General features: G+C 43.6%; 1 protein-coding gene across 1 annotated transcript in view; it reads right to left on the reverse strand.

Annotated features, from left to right (window-relative positions):
• The window catches only part of ALK (ALK receptor tyrosine kinase), a 514101-nt gene that overhangs the window by 97953 nt on the left and 394778 nt on the right, over nt 1-21370 (reverse strand). The window contains exon 9 of the mRNA XM_027833891.3: nt 12592-12761. Coding sequence (XP_027689692.3) covers nt 12592-12761 — 170 coding nt within the window. The remainder of the gene's footprint in view (nt 1-12591; nt 12762-21370) is intronic.

The raw sequence follows: 21370 nt of genomic DNA on the forward strand, positions 1-21370 counted from the left end.
AATTGTGCCATGAGTTGCTGCTTATTAAACCTGCCTTGGCAGCATCTGCACATGAATTGCAAATGCTAGTCAGACAGTTTTTTGTTTGCATGCTGAGTTCCATTACAGGAACAACATGATGGTCGATAGTGGCTTTAATGGCTTGAGTCCTGGAAAATCTTAGCTTGAGAACAAGAGGAACTTCTTCGTTTCATTAAAGTGCTATGTCCTTCTTGTCACTGCTTTTGTCCTGTTCAGCCCTAAGGCTATGTTTAAAATGGTTCCTCTGATGCATGGCAGGTGGTGGAGTGTTGGATAAAGATAAATTAATCTTAGCTGATTTATGGGAATATCTGATGATATTCCATGGGATCTGCTTTCTTTCTGAAGCAGATGGGAAATGTTTCACTAGGTGGACAGGAAGACTAATTCAAATCTCCCTTTTGGGCACGGGCAGACACCCTGAGCCTGAGAAGGAGCCAGAATTTACCAGTGTATATTGCCAAAGAGACACACTAATATGTCAGCAGCCCCCCATCAGCTTCCCCCACTCCAACCTGCCGCGCCTCCTGCCTGCCGGCAGCCCCACCAATCAGTGCCTCCCACTCTCTCCCCACGCCTCCTGCCTGCCATGATCAGCTGTTACACGGTGCGCAGGAGGCTCTGGTGGAGAGGGGGGAAAAGTGAGGGCAAAGCAAGCTAGGGGGAAGGGGTGGAGTGGGGGCAGGGCCCGGGGCAGAGCAGGGGGTTGAGCACTGAGCATTCCCCGGCACACTGGAAAGTTAGCATCTATAGCTCCAGCCCCGGAGTCAGTGCCTATGCAAGGAGCCGCATATTAACCTATGAAGAGCTGCATGCGGCTCTGGAGCCACAGGTTGGCCACCCGTGCTTTTGAGCAACATCAGTTGAGCTGACTGTAGGGTAACGCTTTATTTAAACTTAAACCACACTCACAGGAGACGATGGTGACAGCTCAAATACTTGAGGGTAAGAGATGAGAAAGGCGATCCAAGACCAAGCTGAATTCATTTTCTTTGGTTGGTTTCTTTGGCCTGAGTCAGAAAGTATGGATTCAGAGAATATTTCCCCAAATAGTAGGAGAGTTTGGATCTGGGAGTTTGGCTGAGCCTATTATAGAAACAGGCACTCATCTATGATCTGGATCCCAATTCCTCCCAAACTCAGGATCTTTAAATCAGGGGTTTCACTTCAGACCCATCAGTATTTGATCTTAATCTTACCTTCTTACTTCCTCCAACCCTGACTGAGTAGTTTAAGGATTCTGTTGAAATCATTTAGACCTTATTTATACAGGGAAGTTTATCAGCACAGCTATGCACGTATAATTATACTGGTATAGCCACGCTGGTAAATTTCCCTGTACAGAATAGCCCTAATTCTCTTTTGCTTCCATCATCTAAATTGAGATCATATTCCATAGGTTTGTTATTTTTTGTGTATAGAAGTTCTGCTCCTCTTTGGGGAGAAGCAGAAAACATTTTATCTGGAGTGGAGAGCTCAGAAAGCCTGCATTTATATTAAGTCCCCACAGCTCCCTCCTTTTAATAACAACTCGGAATCCCAACAGTGCTTTTAATGTCAGCTCACAGATACAGTACAGGTAACCAACAGCCAGTCTCCTGCAGCTCTCTTCATGCTATAGCCTGGAATGGTTCATAATCATTACAACAAAAAATCCATTCCAGTCAAGGATGTCCGAGAAAAGGAACACATGAAAGTCACTACACGTACAAACATACATTCAGAGATAGAGACACAGAGAGTCAGAACGTACAGATAATGTTTCTTACTTAAGAATGGTATTTCTCTGAAGGCCAAGGTCTCTCTCTAAGTAGAATAATTATTGTTTGTCCTGCACAGGACTGAAGTACCAATGGAATAGCAAATTTTCTTACCATTGACCCCAGTTGCCTTAATAGCTTCCATAGCACAAACGTCACACTGGTAGCACTTACCACAGAGAGAAATACTGGGAAAATGAGAAAAGAGATACCGACTGGTTGGAATGAAGTTGTTTGGAGAAATAGAGGCATCTCAGTAAAGCAAAGCTAAAAAGAACTTTCATTCAGAAAGTTACCTATGAGCCAATAATAAAAGGGCAGCTGGGATTCAAAGTTGTTATTAAAGGGGAAGGTGCTGTAGGGAATAAACATACATGCACCATTTCTATCACAGGCATTGTTAATACACCTATCACCAACTGTGTTTCAAAAGTAGGGCATTAGGATGAGTGAAGAACATTACAAAACAGCAGTGGGTGGGCATTAGAGACTGTCCTTCCTGCCACAGAATATACTGTTCTATATTGAGGAAAAAAGAAAGATGTTTCACACCCTGTGCAATAACTGCAGTTCTTGGAGATGTGTCCCCTATGGGTGCTCCACTTTGGTTACTTCAGGGGCATGTGCACCACCATGTGCCTCTGATTGGAGATCTTCATTAGCAGCGTCTGTTTGGCCTGCACATGCGCTGTTGATATCCTCATGCCCCTCGCCGAGGTTATATCAGGCTGTGTGGGCAAACTGCCCTCAGTTGTTTCTGCCCTCAGTTGTCTCAGAAGGAAACTTCGAAGCAGAGGGGAAGGAGGGTGGGTCGTGGAGCACCCATACGACTGCAGTTACTGCACAGGGTGAGTAACCTCTCTTTCTTTTTTGAGTAACATCCATGTGGGTGCTCCCATAAGGAAGAGAGCGCTTTGGAGTTGAGTCCATTACAGAAGAAAGAACTGCATTGCCAACTGCTGCCTCAGATCAAGAGGCATTAACTAAGGCATAGTGTCTGGAGAAGGTATGTACCGAAGACCACAAAAGCAGCCCTGCAGATCTCAGAAACTGGGACATTTTTAAGGAGAGCCATGTATGTAGATTGTGACCTCATCGAATGAACTGACATGCCAGCAGGATATGCTGAACACCTACCTGCATGAATGGTTCTTTTACTGTAGAGCTCTCTTCCTCATCATCTAAATTTGAGGCTGAGTAGAGGCTGAATGTGTTAGGCATCTAAGAGGCTGTATGGAACAACGGATGTTGGCTTATTTTACACTTGAAATGCTGCAGCACTGCAATTGAACAGCTGTAGCGCATCGGTATACACACAACCTATGCTGCCAGGAGGGGCTCTCCCATCAGTTTAGGTCAGTGGTTGGCAACCTGTGGCCCATCACGGTAATCGGCTTGCGGGCCGCGAGACATTTTGCTGATGTTGACGGTCTGCAGGCATGGCCCCCCTGCCACTCTCAGTGGTCATGGTTCGCTGTTCCTGGCCAATGGGAGCTGCGGGAAGCAGTGAGCCACTTCCCGCATCTCCCATTGGCTGCAGGGGGCTGTGCCTGTGGACAGTCAACGTCAGCAAAATGTCTCTCAGCCCGCAAGCAGATTACCCTGATGGGCCGCTTGCGGCCCATGGGCCACAGGTTGCTCACCACTGGTTTAGGTAATCCACCTCCCTGAGAGGAGTCTTCTGTCTACCTCATGCTGTTTACACTGTTAAGTCAGCTTAACTATGTTGCTGAGGGGTGTGTGTGGATTTTTGACACCTGAGTGATGTAGCTTGACTAACCTAACTTTTTAGTATAGACAAGGCCTGTGATTGGCATGAGAAGCTGAACGACCCAGTCAGACAGAGTGACATGAGCTTGCCACAAAAAAGAAATTATGAGCTTTCCTTGTGTTGTTTGGGCTTCCCCCTCCCGCCCCCCCCCGATCATTTTCTAAACCCTCTTGAAGAGGCTGAATTAAATTGAGGGAATACCTACTAGACTCAGGAAAATCAGTGTGAAACATAAAAGAATAGCTGGGTGAGCTAACAGGAGCTTTGAGATAATCCCAGTATTGCCAACCCTAAACATTCAAAATCATTAATCAGACACCCCCCCAAAAATCATGGGATTGACTTAAAAATCATGAGATTAAACCCACTACATTTTGGGGTTTTTTATTTGCCGTCTGGCTTCTGAGACTCCAAGATGCACTCTAGTTATATTTTACAGCTTCTCTCAGTAACTCTGAGGGCTAGAAACTTAAAAAAAGAAAAGAAAGAAAGAAAGTAGAGATTCTCATTTGATCACTTGTCTCCAGAAGTGGAAACTGTAAATAAAACACCAAATATTGTGAAACTGGTGATAAAATCACAAGAGTTGGCAACACTGTCATTGGTGCTCCAAAATGCCACAATATCCCTGCTCAGCTGCTGGAAACAGGGGCGCTGGAATGTGGGGGGTGCAGGGCAGGGGGTGATGGCCCCATTACTGGCAGTAAGGGCAAGCAACAGGGGGAGGGGGCAGAAAGGAGCGAGCAGAGGATGGAGTCTTGGGGGAAAGAGGCAGCATGGGGGCAGGGCCTTGGGGAGAAGGGGCAGCACAGGGGGTGGGGCCACGGTTTCGGCACCAGTAGTTCCCCTACTTTTAGGGACCTTCTGTTGCCCCCGGCTGGAAAGACATCCCTTCCAAAGCTGTTGCTCGCAGATTGATTTCTGACAGACAGCCCAATCCAACACCCAATGTTAAACTTACCAACCTTGCTAATGGCTTTTATCTCTTTGTAATAAACTGAACCGTAAGCCTGGATCCTGACACTAAATATTAGATGGTTAAATCTAGATAACAATTCTGTGGCTTGAACCCATGTCTAATTCTGACAAATTACCTTTAACTCCAGTGAAAAAAAGCACGTTTTATTTGCCTTAAGGGTAATAAGAATGGTGATATGTCTCAGCCCCTGATAGTTTCATGCTACATTAGGCCTTTAATGGAAAACAGTTATTCCGCCTTCCCCCATTCCCAATCACTTCCTAGCCTTCGATGTGGGGTTAAGGGATAGGCTGTGGCACTGATCTTCTCTAGGAAGGGAAGACAAAGCACCAGTTAGATGATATGCTTCAGTGTAGTTTAATTAAATCCATCTGGGCTGGTGGCACTGGAGTGGTAAATAACCCAGTTTAATGAAAGGTAATAGATTGATTTGGGATGTAGGGTGCTTCTATCTGTAACAAGGAGAGTGCTACTATTATTACTGATAGCTCTGCAGCTTTGCTGCTGGGGAATCAGAAATGAACCCCTCCTTTCCAGAGTCACAGCCACTTAAAACTGCCCCCAAATGTAGGTTTTGTAACCCTAAATAATAAGCGATGGTCATATAAACACCACCCTATACCGGAAACCTACTGAGTGCTATACTTACCTACATGCCTCCAGCTTTCATCCAGATCACACCACACGATCCATTGCCTACCGCCAAGCTCTACGATACACCCGCATTTGCTCCAACCCCTCAGACAGAGACAAACACCTACAAGATCTCTACCAAGCGTTCTTACAACTACGTTACCCACCTGCTGAAGTGAAGAAACAGATTGACAGAGCCAGAAGAGTACCCAGAAGTCACCTACTACAGGACAGGCCCAACAAAGAAAATAACAGAACGCCACTAACCATCACCTTCAGCCCCCAACTAAAACCTCTCCAACGCATCATCAAGGATCTACAACCTATCCTGAAAGATGATCCCTCACTCTCACAGATCTTGGGAGACAGAGCAGTCCTTGCTTACAGACAGCCCCGCAACCTGAAGCAAATACTCACCAGCAACCACACACCACACAACGGAACCACTAATCCAGGAACCTATCCTTGCATCAAAGCCCGTTGCCAACTGTGTCCACATATCTATTCAGGGGACACCATTACATCAGCCACGCCATCAGGGGCTCCTTCACCTGCACATCTACCAATGTGATATATGTCATCATGTGCCAGCAATGCCCCTCTGCCATGTACATAATAAATGGACACAAATCAGACATCAAGAATTATAACATTCAAAAACCAGTTGGAGAACACTTCAATCTCTCTGGTCACTCAATTACAGACCTAAAAGTGGTAATTCTTCAACAAAAAAACTTCAGAAACAGACTCCGACAAGAGACTGCTGAATTGGAATTAATTTGCAAACTGGATACCATTACATTAGGCTTGAATAAAGACTGGGAGTGGATGAGTCATTACATAAAGTAAAACTATTTCCCCATGCCCCCTACTATTGCTCAGAGGTTCTTGTCAACTGCTGGAAATGGCCCACCTTGATTATCACTACAAAAGGGTTTTTCCCCCCCGCTTTCCTGCTGGTAATAGCTCACCTTACCTGATCACTCTCGTTACAGTGTGTACGGTAACACCCATTGTTTCATGTTCTCTGTGTACATAAAATCTCCCCACTGTGTTTTCCACTGCATGCATCCGATGAAGTGAGCTGTAGCTCACGAAAGCTTAGGCTCAAATAAATTTGTTAGTCTCTAAGGTGCCACAAGTACTCCTTTTCTTTTTGCGGATACAGACTAACACGGCTGCTACTCTGAAACCTGATGAAAGGATTCAAAGAAAAAAAAGCCCCATACCAAGATATGTTCCTATTTTTTATTCTTCCTATTGCCAATGGAAATAATTTAAATAAAACATTTCCCAGCATTGCTTGCAACCCAAATGTTTTAGACTGTGCTAATGCATAAGAGCCAGAATGTGGAAATGACTTGAAACTCACAAAAAAACAAAACCTTAAATGACTAGTCTTGTCTGATTGGCTGGATCCACAAAGATATTTAGGTGCCTAAATCCCCACCCTTTTTTTGGCACCACTGTAATCCACAAAACTCCTGCTTGGCTGCTGCCTGAACTTGTAGGTGACTAAACCTACTCAGCACTTATGTTTTTGCAGTAAAAATTCCCAGGGTGCCTACTTTTCTACCTCTGAGCATTTCTATCTCTCTCTAGGCATCTGCCTGCTTATCTCCTGCTTAAGACCCAGAGTGATACACTAATTATGGGAAGATAGGTGGAAGGGAGCCTAAGTCACATGTGGAGTTCAATCTAGTAGGAGTGAGTAGATGCCACCTAACTCCAGACTTGACAGCTGGGGAGAGGAGGACCACCACCCTTATAATTGTTAGCCCAGTGGTTAGGGTATATTCATGTGGGAGATCCTCAGTTCAAGTCCCCGCTCTGCCCGACGAGGAGAAGGGATTTGAACAGGGATCTGCCACCTCTCAAGTGAGTGCCCTAACCACTGGGTAACAGAGTGATTCTCATTCTCTCTGACCTAATTAATAAAGTGGAACAACTTAAACTAGAAAGACTGAAGAAGCTGCACATCAGAATATCCAATAGCCCCATGATTAAGGCACTCACCTGCGAGGTGACAGATCCCTGTTCAAATCCCTTCTCCTCCTCAGGCAGAGGGGGCACTTGAACAGAGGATCTCCCATATCCCAGGTGAGTATCCTTAACTACTGGACAAACAGTTATAAGGGAGGTTGGTTGTCCCCCTTCCTAGCTGTTTTGTGTGGAGCTAGATAGTTGCTGAGTCCACCCACTGGACTGGGCCCTACACGTGAGTTAGGCAGCTGAACTCCTCTCTTCCCCAGTTTGTGGATTGCAAGCAGAGATCGGCACCTCTCTGCAGCCCACACTTAGGAGTCTATCTCAGAGAGGAGCAGGACTTAGAACATTGTTGGCATCTCCCATTGGCTGGCTTGGGCTGCTCCTTGCCTACCTAATGTGCTGGGTTTTGTACATTGCATTCTAAGTGGCCACCTCTCCCCATTCATTGAATAGGGAGCGTAGGTGCCAAACTCAGGCTTTTTGGGTTGCAGTATTGTTCCTCATTTTGACACCTCCTTATCTATTGTTCAGAGTGGACTACATCCACCCTGATTGAACTGACCCTGTCAACACTGGTTCTCCACTTGTAAGGTAACTCCCTTCTCTTCATGTGTCAGTAGATTTATGTCTGCATCTGTAATTTTCACTCCATGCATCTGAAGAAGTGGGGTTTTTACCCACGAAAGCTTATGCTCAAATAAATCTGTTAGTCTTTAAGGTGCCACCAGACTCCTTGTTAGTATTGTTCCTGTGATTTTCTAGGTGCCTAAAAGTTAGGAGTTACTATGCTCTGTCCCTTTGTAGATCCAGGCCACTGTCACAGTCAAATGAAATGCAAAAGGCAAACAAAAATCATAAGCACTGAAAAGTAGATTGGATTTTAAACATTATTTCACTTCTTATCAAAAGGTGAAATTTGTAACATAAGAGATTATATAATTATTTTTAACCTGACAGTCACCCTTTAAATAGTGGGACAGCATGTGTGAAAGTTAGCAGGGTTTGCCTCCTTGCAAGGGAAACTGAAGAGGATGGTTGATATTTGGACAATGGAGAGAAGGAAATTCAGACATTTCCCCCATACAACAAGAGGTTTTTGCCACAACCTGTTTCTTTTATTTTTATTATAGCTAGCTTGGTAGTATGCACTTCACTAGGACCTTTATTTCATAGAATCATAGCATATCAGGGTTGGAAGGGACCCCAGAAGGTCATCTAGTCCAACCCCCTGCTCGAAGCAGGACCAATTCCCAGTTAAATCATCCCAGCCAGGGCTTTGTCAAGCCTGACCTTAAAAACCTCTAAGGAAGGAGATTCTACCACCTCCCTAGGTAACGCATTCCAGTGTTTCACCACCCTCTTAGTGAAAAAGTTTTTCCTAATATCCAATCTAAACCTCCCCCATTGCAACTTGAGACCATTACTCCTCGTTCTGTCATCTGCTACCATTGAGAACAGTCTAGAGCCATCCTCTTTGGAACCCCCTTTCAGGTAGTTGAAAGCAGCTATCAAATCCCCCCTCATTCTTCTCTTCCGCAGACTAAACAATCCCAGCTCCCTCAGCCTCTCCTCATAAGTCATGTGCTCTAGACCCCTAATCATTTTTGTTGCCCTTCGCTGGACTCTCTCCAATTTATCCACATCCTTCTTGTAGTGTGGGGCCCAAAACTGGACACAGTACTCCAGATGAGGCCTCACCAGTGTCGAATAGAGGGGAACGATCACGTCCCTCGATCTGCTCGCTATGCCCCTACTTATACATCCCAAAATGCCATTGGCCTTCTTGGCAACAAGATATTTGTCTTGTTTCCTTTTCTCACACCCAACAGAAGTATCACAGGCTGTGGAAATGCATTTCAGTCCCTCTAGTCCCAATACCATTCTAGCTACTTCTTATACTGTTTCACCTTGATGTGCCTGACATTCCTCTGCCACAGCGCTTTGCAGCATGAGTGGGGAGGGCAAACTTTGGCTTTATGTCCTTGTCCAATCTCCTACTCTTATGGATAGAGTTCCAGGATTTTTAATGTCCACATGGAATAGATAGGACTTCAGCTGTGAAGGCCTCAACTGGATGATTCCTTAGAATCTAAAAAGATAAGACAAACAAAGGATGGGAGAAAAGAAGTACTATATTCCCATTTTACTCCGGAGATTAAATGTTTTGTCCAGGGTCACACAAGCTGTGGCAGTCTGGGAATGTAAACTAAATCTCCTGAGTCCCAATTCAGTGTCTTCTCTGTAAAACCACTCTTCCTAGCCCAACCAAACCACTGAAATGTCACAGTTATGGTCCTGTGCCAAAGTATATATTTTTTCCGAGGCAGTGTGAGACAGATCAGGCATTTAGTAGATACCTGGATCCAAAGACGGAGGTGATCTAACTTCTTGGACACTTTCTTAATGCTTCTTTGAAACACCATAAGCCTAACTTTGAGTTTCTTGACTAAGCAATTTTTGAGTAAACATGTTGTCCCTGGTGAGAATTCATGCCTCTGAGCAGTTTTAGGTAGGTATTGTTTAGTTATCAGTAGAAATTTCCATGCAGGTTTCCACACACAGCATGCTCGCTCATGTCTCCTGTAGAAGAGGTATACTGGCTTGGTGTGTGCTATTAAAGAAGTAAGCTTCAAGTTGGATGTTTAAAGGTGCTGCACCTCCTGCACGATACTATAGGGTGTCACATTTTCAGGTCTTCAATACAGACTCCCTCATAGAGAGAAACCAGTTACAGAGACTGAAGATATGTTTACACTTCGTGGTGGGAGGTGTGATTCCCAACTCAAGGAGATATACTTGTGCTACAGCTGATCAAGCTAGCACGCTAAAAAGCCAGAAGTGTAGCCATGGCAGCACAAGTGATGGGAGGGCTAACTACCCGGAGGACAATCCCGTCTGAGACGCTAGTATGTACTCGGGCAGCTACCCCTCCTGCCACTGGTGCTGCTGCAGTTAGACTCTATTTGCTGTATCAGAAGTAGCACAGATTTATCTTCTTGAGCTGGAAATTAAACCTCCAGATCAGAGTGTTGACTTTGACATACCATCAGGCAGAGGATGCAGACAGGTTAGATTTCAGCATCAGTTAGGGGTTTGTTTCATCAGGTACTTCTTCTGGTTCGTTAAATACATAAGTTATACTAAAACCTTCCTCAGTCACCATTAAAATACTATATACTGCAGTTTCCTTTAGCAGCACATCTGTATCTTCAGCTGTGCACTTCCTAAACTGTGAGTCTCTAAGCACTTCAGACTTCCTAAGAAGCAGGTCTCAGGTGCTGGGAAAGAAGAGGCCTGCAGGAATTTCTGCAGTCTTTCCAAACCTCACAGGAACCTTGCATCCTTCCCAAACAAGACTTGCACTGATTTATACTAAATCCATTTTAAAAATTAATTTTAATTAGCACAGTATAACTTCTGGGTGTATACAAGGCCTAAGACTTTCTAAGATGCATCAAAACTCTGAAGCCTCCTCAGAGCCCTTGATCTTCCTCTTCTAACCCCTCCCCTCCCATCCCTTCAATGGACTCAACAGCGTTTCCATCGGAACACTGGGATTGGAGGGTGCTCAGCACCTCACAGGAAAAGCTCAGAATTTTGCAAGGACTTATTGACTTACCACTGGACCTGGTTCCCAAGATCAAAATATCCTATATTATTCCATCTGCCATGAGAGAAAGTTTAAAGTGCACGTAGACATAACAGGAGGGTAGAGGTACAGATTAACTCAAGTGGGAGGCATTTCCATGGCAGCATTTAAGTAAATAATAATTCACAGGAATAATAATGGCAAAATACATTCCTTCTTCAAAGGAAAACATAGCTTAAGGGAAGGAAGCAGCCAGGTGTGCCACCAGTGGTGACTGCACAATAAGGCTAATGTTGATGTTTTAAAAATCTTTGATGCATCCATATTAATTATGCATTTGATGATAAAGTAATGGCTGTGCACTTTTGTATTGGCACCCTACACACATTCCCAAGACCCAGCTAGATAAAAAGACACAACTGCATCATGTTTTTCAAGCTAACCCTTTAATGAAATCTATTTTTCCTAGGGCAGAAAGCTTCAGAAAGGGCAGAGAGTTCCAGAAAGATCAAAGACTTTGATCCTTACCACATAGAAAAGAGATCTATATTGTGTCCTAAAGATCAGAGCAATGGAAGGTGACTATATAGGTGTCTCTTCTATGAACAGCACACGTTGCAGTGCATTTGAAATAAAAGTAAACAAATCAGACAGCATCCCTTTGAAGGAGATCTGCAGTCGGCTGATAAAACAATACTCTGTGTCAGGGCCTGCAACTAGCCTGCTTACCTGCTAGCTTAAGCCTCAGACAGTCTAACAAGTGCAACTGGGCCCCAACTGAGCCACCTGAATGACCCATCTGCTCAATAGGCTGAGACGATAAGGAGACCTGCTCTTAAGATCAGCAACAGGGCAATGGCGGCTGAAAGCGTTTGCAAATATTGCCTCAGACCCAGTCCTGCTTCTGCCTTGTCTCATTCCAGCTAATTCAGCTCTGACCCTCAGATCCGATTCCTGACCTCTGGGTCTCACCCTCGGCTCCAGCCACTAGGCCTGACTCCAACCACTAGTCACAACCCGCCTGTGTCCTAGTCACATGACACTCTGCAATTTAGCACAGGTTGTCATGTGGACATTTTACGGTATAAAAGTCCTATTGGTGAGAGAACCAATATGTGAAAGTTAAGCAGAACTAACACCACTGCCAGGAATGAGATGACGCCTTATTAGAAGTGGACTGCTATTGTTTGGTGCAGGGGGGTAGAATTCTCAGTCACATCCAGGTTCTAGTTTTGTGACTGGCCCTTCCATGTTGGACTGAATTAAATCCCAGATCCAAACATGCCCTGAAATTTGGGGAGTTTGAAATCTGGAACTAGAACTGAATTATACAGCCCAGGCCCAACTCTAGTACAATGTCAATAGGGTCTTTCGTCTGAGGATCTAAACATGCTTTGCAAACAGTAATGAACGTGAAATATTACATCCAGTCAGGGAAACCAAGGCACAATTTAAGTGGCTTGCTCAGGGCCACACACTGATTCAGTGGCAGAGCCAGGAATGGAACCCAGGAGTGCTGACACCTAGGACTCTGTATGCAGTGGTGTTGTAGTCATGTCGGTCCCAGGATATTGAAGAGACAATATCTTTTACTGGACCAACTTCTGTTGGTGAGAGAGACCAGCTTTTGAGCTTATGCAGAGTGCTCTGCTCTAATCTCTCACTGATGCATACTCCCTACCCATAACAGAATGTCCCAATGGGAGGCAAAGCACCTCCCTCCCTCTCAGAGCTGAATACTCTGTTTCTAAGAGTTGTCAGGCAATTTTGGATGCTAACCAGATGCTGCTGAAGTGCCTTCCCATTGGGAGGGAAGCAAAGGATGAGAAGAAAGAGGAGAGGCTCCCACCTGTCTGACACATCAGGAAGAGATAAAACCATCCACTGCCAGACTCCCAAACCCTCACTGTTAGTGAAGTGCCAGAACGTCCTGCTCTGTTCCTTCCCCGTTTTGTTCTCGACAAGGACCAGGGAAATATTTCCAAACAAGAAGCCGTGGATGAGCCATGACATTCGGAGCTGCAAGGAAGAGAACATATAAGAAAGCAAACAAGATACGTTAGTTATCCATAAATAAACTAAATCCCCAATTCTTCTCTTTCAGTTCCTTCTTTCCCTCCCTCCAAATCCTCAATCCTTCTTCCCTGATGTTCTTCTCCCCCTCTCGGCAAAGGGGTATATATATTTGGGGCAATATTGTTGTGCAGAGGTATTTGGTGCAATATGCTAGTAAAGATACAAGAAGTTAATGGAAAATTTGTGGGCCTGATTCACATTTACACTAAGGCCCCTTGTACACCATTCTGATAGTGCAAAGGGGTCTAAAAAATGGGTTCACATGTAATTTATACCCGTTTTAAGGTCCCTTTACAGTGCGTGGTATAAATAGCGATAGTTTAAATGAAAGTCAGGCCCTTTATACCCATCTATATATCTTAGAATACATGGGTACTTGGTGCAGGATTCTTACACTCAGGTAAGTATTCAGGTGTTTTATGTTCAGTTAAAAAATTAGAGCTCAGTAATTCTCAAACCACATTTGGCTCTTTACATGGTTATTTCTCTTATCTCCTCCAGTCTGGCTCTTTGTCCCATGTTTTGGCTTATGAACTATGGTAAAATTTAGTGGTTTAGCTGGAGCCTATGGGTGAAAGCCTGGCCCCACCAAAGTCAATTGCAAAACTCCCATTCACTTTAATGGGGGCCAGTTTTCACCACATCAACGGCTGGTGACGGGGCACTAAATGGGGAGGGTTCCGAATTACTACAGAGAATTATTTCCCAGGTGTCTGGCCGATGCATCTTGGCCACATGCCCAGGGTCTAACTGATCACCATATTTGGGATTGGGAAGGAATTTTCCACCGGGTCAGATTGGCAGAGACCCTGAGAGTTTTTCCTCTTCCTCTGCAGCCTGGGCCATAGGTTATTTGCAGGTTTAAACTAGTGTAAATGGTGGATTCTCTGTAATTTGAAGTCTTTAAACCATGATTTGAGGACTTCAATAACTCAGCCACAGCACGGGTCAGGGGTCTATTCCAGGAGTGGGTGGGTGAGGTTCTGTGGCCTGCAATGTGCAGGAGGTCAGACTAGATGATCACAGAATCATAGGACTGGAAGGGACCTCAAGAGGTCCTCTGAGTCCAGTCTGCTGCACTCATGACAGGACTAAGTATTATCTAGACCATCCTGACAGGTGTTTGTCTAACCTGCTATTAAAAATCTCCAACAATGGAAATTCCCCAACCTCCCTAGGCAATTTATTCCAGTGCTTAACCACCCTGACAGTCAGGAATTTTTTCCTAATGTCCAACCTAAACCTCCCTTATTGCAATTTAACCCCATTGCTTCTTGTCCTAGCCTCAGAAGATGTTAAGGAGAACAATTTTTCTTCCTTCTCCTTGCAACAACTTTGTATGTACTTGAAAATAGTTATGTCCCCCCTCTGTCTTCTCTTCTTCAGACTAAACAAACCCAACTTTTTTCAATCTTCCCTCATAGGTTGTGTTTTCTAGAACTTTCATCATTTTTGTTGCTTTTCTCTGGACTTTCTCCAATTTGTCCACATCTTTCCTGAAATGTGGCACCTAGAACTGGACACAATACTCCAGTTGAGGCTGTATCAGCGCAGAGTAGAGTGGAAGAATTATGTCTCATGTTTTGCTTACAACACTCCTGCTAATACATCCCAGAATGTTGTTTACTTTTCTTGCAACAGTCTTGCATTGGTTTCAGAGTAACAGCCGTATTAGTCTGTATTCGCAAAAAGAAAAGGAGTACTTGTGGCACCTTAGAGACTATAAATTGGTTAGTCTCTAAGGTGCCACAAGTACTCCTAGTCTTACATTGCTGACTCATATTTAGCTTGTGATCCACTATGACCCCAGATCCCTTTCTGCAGTATTCCTTCCTAGGCAGTCAGTTCCCATTTTGTATGTGCACAACTGATTGTTCCTTCCTAACTGGAGTACTTTGCATTCGTCTTTACTGAATTGGTATCATCTGCAAACTTTATAAGTGTACTCTCTATGCCATTATTTAAATCATTGATGAAGACATTGAACAGAACTGGAACCAGAACTGATCCCTGTGGGACCCTATTCGATATGCCCTTCCAGCATGACTGTGAACCACTGATAACTACTCTCTGGGAACAGTTTTCCAATCAGTTATGCACCTATCTTATAGTAACTCCATTTAGGTTGTATTTCCCTAGCTTGTTTCTGAGAAGGTCATGCGAGAGAGTATCAAAAGCCTTACTAAAGTTAAGATATGCTACATCTACTGCTTCTCCCTTATCCATAAGGCTTGTTACCCTGTCAAAGAAAGCAATTAGGTTGGTTTGACTTGACTTGTTTTTGACAAATCCATGCTGACTGTTACTTATCACCTTATTATCTTCTAGGTGTTTGTAAATTGATTGCTTAATTATTTACTCCATCTTGCCGGGTGCAGAAATTAAGCTGACTGGTCTGTAATTCCCTGGGTTGTCCTTATTCCCCCTTTTATAGATTGACACTATATTTTCCCTTTTCCAATGCTCTGGAATCTCTGCTGTCTTCCATAACTTTTCAAAGATAATCACTAATGGCTCAGATGACTCCTCAGTCAGCTCCTTGAGTATTCTAGGATGCATTTCATCAGACGCTGGTGACCCGAAGACATCTAACTTGTCTAAGTAATTTTTAACTTAGTCTTTCCTTATTTTCGACTCTGATCCTACCTCATTTTCACTGGCATTCACTATGTTAGATGACCAATCACTACTAACCTTTTTGGTGAAAACCAAAACAAAAAAGTCATTTAGCACTTCTGCCATTTCCACATTTTCTGTTATTGTTTTCCCCCCTCATTGAGTGATGGGTCTACCTTGTCCTTGTCCTTCCTTTTGCTTCTAATGTATTTGTAGAATGTTTTCTCATTACCTTTTATGTCTTTTGCTAGTTTAATCTCGTTTTGCATCTTGGCCTTTCTAATTTTGTCCCTACATAGGTGTGCTATTTGTTTATATTCATCCTTTGTCATTTGACCTAGTTTCCACTTTGTGTAGGACTCTTTTTTTGAGTTTCAGATCATTGAAGATCTCTTGTTTAAGCCAGGATGGTCTCTTGCCATACTTCCTATCTCTTCTACACAGTGGGATAGTTTTCTCTTCCGCCCTTAATCATGATGGTCCCTTCTGACCTTAATCTATGAGTGTATGTATGTGGAAACCCCCAGTACCTCATATATGCCATTGGAGCAGTGCCTTTTTAAAAAAAACAACCCAAAACAACAGATAAGTTTAAAACATGGACCGTTTTCTTATCACTTTTATGTTCAGTGCACATGTACTTTATTATAAAAGGACGACTTTAATACTTGTGTGATCCATAACTCTAAGGCTCACTCTCCCTTTAGACATGATCTAATAGATACAAGTTAAACCTGACAGCTTTTTCAGTGATGAACTCTCCTATATTCAGGCAGCAGCAGAAACAAGTGCAGAATGACTGCAATAAAAGGGTGTCGCTAGCAATTACATGCTTGTCCCCTAGATATTCCTTTCAAAAATTAGTTTTTCCCTCCTTCTCTTCAGGTTTTTATGGACTTTCCAATTATGATCCAGTGATATTTTGCTTTTTATTAATTAAAGTACTGTATGGAGCATACTCTCAAGCATTTTGGTTACATCTAATGTAACAAAGTCCCTTAGCGGCTCTTTATCTCTGTAATAAAATTATTTCCTGACGTTTTCTCGTTTTAGGACTCATTTTCTCTCATTGTCAGGAATGAAATATAAACCTTTGCAATTTGGTCTGGTCTCAAAATCTCTAACATGAACACTGCTGTCTAATTTTCTTTGAAATAACCCCCTCAAACTCTCTGCTTATAAAGAGCTTAATAAGAAAAAAAATACTGCATGCAGGGGCTGGATTTATGCAGCCATCACAATAATCAGCAAATGTGAGGTTGCCCAAGGAATGAGTTTACTGAGGCTACGTTAATGATGGATTTCTGGACACAAGAGAGTATTCACAGCACTGAGTCCTGATTCAACTCTCATAAAAAAAACCCTTCATAATTTTGTAATGCTTCAAATCCAGCACAGAACCTAACTAGGGAGGTTAGGTAATTGCACCTATATTTTTATATGGTAATACTATTTGTTGTCTTGATAATATACATTTTCTCCATTCTCTATTTAGCTAGGTTACAGAATTAGAAAGGCTAGCAGTTATCATGCTTCAGGGAAAAAGCTGGTCAGTAGTTGTTTTACCCCTCCCCATGACTTGACACTGTACAATTAGCTAAGATGGGGTGTGTATGTGTGCATTATGAGAGCATCTTTGCCTGAGGCATCAAGTCTATGCAGAGGTCAGATTTGGGCATGGGGAGGATGAAGTGGTGATGCTGATGATGCTGAATTGAACCTCTGGCCACAGTCCCAGAGCGTGAGGTATTTCACTGCTGATCATCCCAAAGGACCATGAGATCACAGAATCATAGAATATCAGGGTTGGAAGGGACCTCAGGAGGTCATCTAGTCCAACCCCCTGCTCAAAGCAGGACCAATCCCCAACTAAATCATCCCAGCCAGGGCTTTATCAAGCCTGACCTTAAAAACCTCAAAGGAAGGAGATTCCACCACCTCCCTAGGTAATGCATTCCAGTGCTTCACCACCTTCCTAGTGAAAATGTTTTTCCTAATATCCAACCTAAACCTCCCCCACTGCAACTTGAGACCATTACTCCTTGTTCTGTCATCTGCTACCACTGAGAACAGTCTAGAGCCATCCTCTTTGGAACCCCCTTTCAGGTAGTTGAAAGCAGCTATCAAATCCCCCCCTCATTCTTCTCTTCCGCAGACTAAACAATCCCAGCTCCCTCAGCCTCTCCTCATAAGTCATGTGTTCCAGTGCCCTAATCATTTTTGTTGCCCTCTGCTGGACGCTTTCCAGTTTTTCCACATCCTTCTTGTAGTGTGGGGCCCAAAACTGGACACAGTACTCCAGATGAGGCCTCACCAAAGTCGAATAGAAGGGAATGATCACGTCCCTTGATCTGCTGGTAACGCCCCTACTTATACAGCCCAAAATGCCGTTAGCCTTCTTGGCAACAAGGGCACACTGTTGACTCATATCTAGCTTCTCGTCGACTATAACCCCTAGGTCCTTTTCTGCAGAACTGCTGCAGAGCCATTCGGTCCCTAGTCTGTAGCAGTGCATGGGATTCTTCCGTCCTAAGTGCAGGACTCTGCACTTGTCTTTGTTGAACCTCATCAGATTTCTTTTGGCCCAATCCTCTAATTTGTCTAGGTCCTTCTGTATCCTATTGCTACCCTCCAGCGATCATCTAGTCTGGCTTCCTGCATATCCCAGGTCCTTAAATTTCACTCAGTTACCCCAATAACTTTGTGTTTGGCTTCAAAATTAACACCTCATTTAAATGAATGGGGGCAGCTCATTTCTTTTACAGCTACCATTTCAGCCTCTTGTCTCCACACTTAGAAAGAGGACCACGCTGAGAAGACTTCTGTTTGCAACTGTAAGGACCAAAGCCCCAAGGCCCTGTTCTTCTTTCATGCCAATTTTACACCAGTGCCAAACCTTGGACTTCACATACAAGGTCACTGCCAATCTGACCTGGGGGGAAATTCCTTCTTGATCCCGCATACAGTGATCAGTTAGACCCTGTGCATCCATCTCAGGGGATGTTGTGGCTATTTCCTATTCTGTGATGATTCCAATGGGTTGGCATCACAAAGTGATCTGAGTCATGGGTATAGGCCATTGCCAGTGGCAGCACACACCACCGGGCTAGATACCATTATTAATTTTTATTCATAGTTTGTACTACAGTAATGCCCAGAGGTACAGTCAAGATCAGGAACTCATTGTTGTACAGTGTGTAGGACAAAGAAGCAAGAACAGAGTCCCTGTCCCCAGAGAGTTCACAACTTAGAAGCGTGACAAGAAGTGATAGGTGGATTAAACTAGAGCTGGGCAAGATATTTTGGATGAATAGTTTATTCACCCAAAAATGAAGTTTGGAGTTGGCCAAAGCTATTCACGAATGTGTGTCAAGTTTGCCAATTAGTTTTGACCAAACAGAAAATGTAAAAATGTTTCAATAATATTGAAAATATTTTTTTCTAAATGAAACCAAATGTTTTTTAGGCATAACAAAATGTTTCAACTCAGATTTTTTTTAAAACTCTTCTATTCACTGAAATTTTGAAAAATGTCATTTTCCTTCAACCCAAAACAATTTTAATTTTTTTTTTAAATGCCAGTGAACCAAAAGGGACGCAGTGTTTTTGTAGTCATATTGGTCGCAGGATGTTAAAGAGACAGGATGGGTGAGGTAATATCTTTTATTGGACCAACTTCTGTTGGTGAGAAAAACAAGCTTTTGAACTTACACTGCGCTCTTCTTCAGGTGTGGGAAACCAGTGAACCACGTATCCATTATTTGCCCAGTTCCAGATGAAACAGACAAGTGGGGATGAAGGGAGGAGTATGAAGACAAGGTAGCATAAATCAAACATCTCTTTGCATAGGATGTAGTGGCTTCCAGCTTGCCACCTGCCCAGACACTTTTAGCTCTCTAGAGCAAGGCAGGATGTAACACTTCCTGGTGTGGTGGTTGTACTGTTGCTGGAGATCTAATGCCTGTTTCAGGGAGGGATGCTGCAGGAGAGAGGGGCTTTATGTTGGTGTCCTGTTGTAGAAGCCCTGCTGCCATTCCAGTGAAATACAATCATCTCTCTTCTGCTGCATCTTAGTGTCCGGTGAAATGATCCTGCTGCTGTGAAGTACTTAACATTCCTTCAGGTGATTATAAACAGCAGATTATTATACTACGAAATTGTAATGATAGCTTTCTCTTGCAGCCCATTGGATTGGAGTTTGGCGGTGATGTAAACCACTTCCTTCTTGGCTCATCAGAAGTAAAACTTCTGTGTTGATATTTTTGCATATTAAATGAAAGAGGTGAATTTGAAACTGAATTTATCAACCTTTCCAAGCCAATGATTTTAATCTATAATGGGGAAAAGAGTGTATCTTTGTGATGCAAAGACCAGTTCCTCTGCAAAATACCTTGAGACTTCAAATATGGACTAGTGAAGCCACTTCATTGTGCCATTCTGACAACAACAGTTTCAGGCTGATACACAAAGTCTTGAGTAGCCCAATATACTACCACAGGAGCCTTCTAGCTTCTACATTCTCTGGGGACCAGCCCGGCAACAAGAGTCTGTAGAATCTGAAGTGATGAAAGAGAGCGCCTTTGGCTATAGCAAAACTGAAAGCTGAAGCAGTCAGTGAATTGGAATGGATGCACATGTCAGCTGTTTGAAGGAAAGGAGTAGTTGGAATCAGATGTGAGAGAAACTCATTGTCGAAGTGCATCATGCAGACTGTAATGGACTGGCTCTGAATGAATTGACTGGCATGGTGCTCAAATGGGAAACTTTGGCTGTGATTTTTATGGTTTCTAAGCTTCACAGCAGGATATTCCAGGTACTTTCACACCTGCTGAAATGAAATGGAGCAGATGATCAGATGGATGCCCTAGTTAAGACTTCTGAATGAGGCTGGCAATCATTTTATGGAGTAAGGCATCAATGATGGCAGATGAGTCCTGACAACAGAATGGTGGCACATTTTGAAAGAGCTGAATCCGTGCTCTTGGTGGCATATCCCTGCATTATTCATCAAATGGCTCCTAGGGTCCTGGACTGGCAGCAAAATATGCTGAAGCCAGAAACACCATTAAGGAACTAATTAACCATCTCCGGTCGACGCTGGCTCATCAGTGTCTTGTATTCTGGATTTTGGAGCCCTGCTTCAGATGCAGATTAGCTGCTCATATGCAACCTCACTGACTCAGTAAATGGAAAGCTCTGAAATGATTAGGAGGAATTAAAAGAACAAGTCTGAGGTTAAAATTTAGTATATTGAGGCAAAATAACTATGCTGCATTGCAGACAACAGGCCACCAGGCAAAAGGATGCCATCAGATAGTCCACAAGTTTCGTTAGAGACAAGGGGGACCTTCAAAATGGTCAAGGTAGACACTCATTTCATCTGAGCAATTGTGCAAGATTTATTCCTGTTGATACTAACATGTCCTGGGCCATTATGTAGGAAGATGAAAAGAAACGCTGACGGTAGGTTTTGTAAAACCAGACGGTTAATCAGTCCAGGCCAACCAGGAATTACTGATCATGAGGCATGTGCAATGTATTGGCTTCTTAAATGCAGAAGAAACAAACATATTGAGAGTCACTTGGGTCCTCACCAAGACTGTGTCCGCTTACATCTGCGAGACTCTGGTACAAACTACTTCCCAGACAAACTTCTGGAAGACCATGAGAGACAATGCTACATGCTCACAGCACCAGGCTTCTAAAGGGAAGATGGCTCAATGGCAATCTGGAGTGTTGCAGCCCCTTTTTCCATTCTAACTTGCAATGACCTTCAATATCAGCATTATGGCTCCACCAATCAGGGAGGCAAGGCCTGGTATCAGCAAAGATTGTTGAAGAACGGGAGAAAAGAGGGATATACAAAGATAGCTAGCAACAAAAGTAGCTCAAAGGCAGACCGAAAGGAATCTACCCATGCCTCCCCTTGGAACTGC

The sequence above is a fragment of the Chelonia mydas genome, chromosome 3, assembly GCF_015237465.2.
Source record: "Chelonia mydas isolate rCheMyd1 chromosome 3, rCheMyd1.pri.v2, whole genome shotgun sequence".
NCBI classification, from domain to species: domain Eukaryota; kingdom Metazoa; phylum Chordata; order Testudines; family Cheloniidae; genus Chelonia; species Chelonia mydas.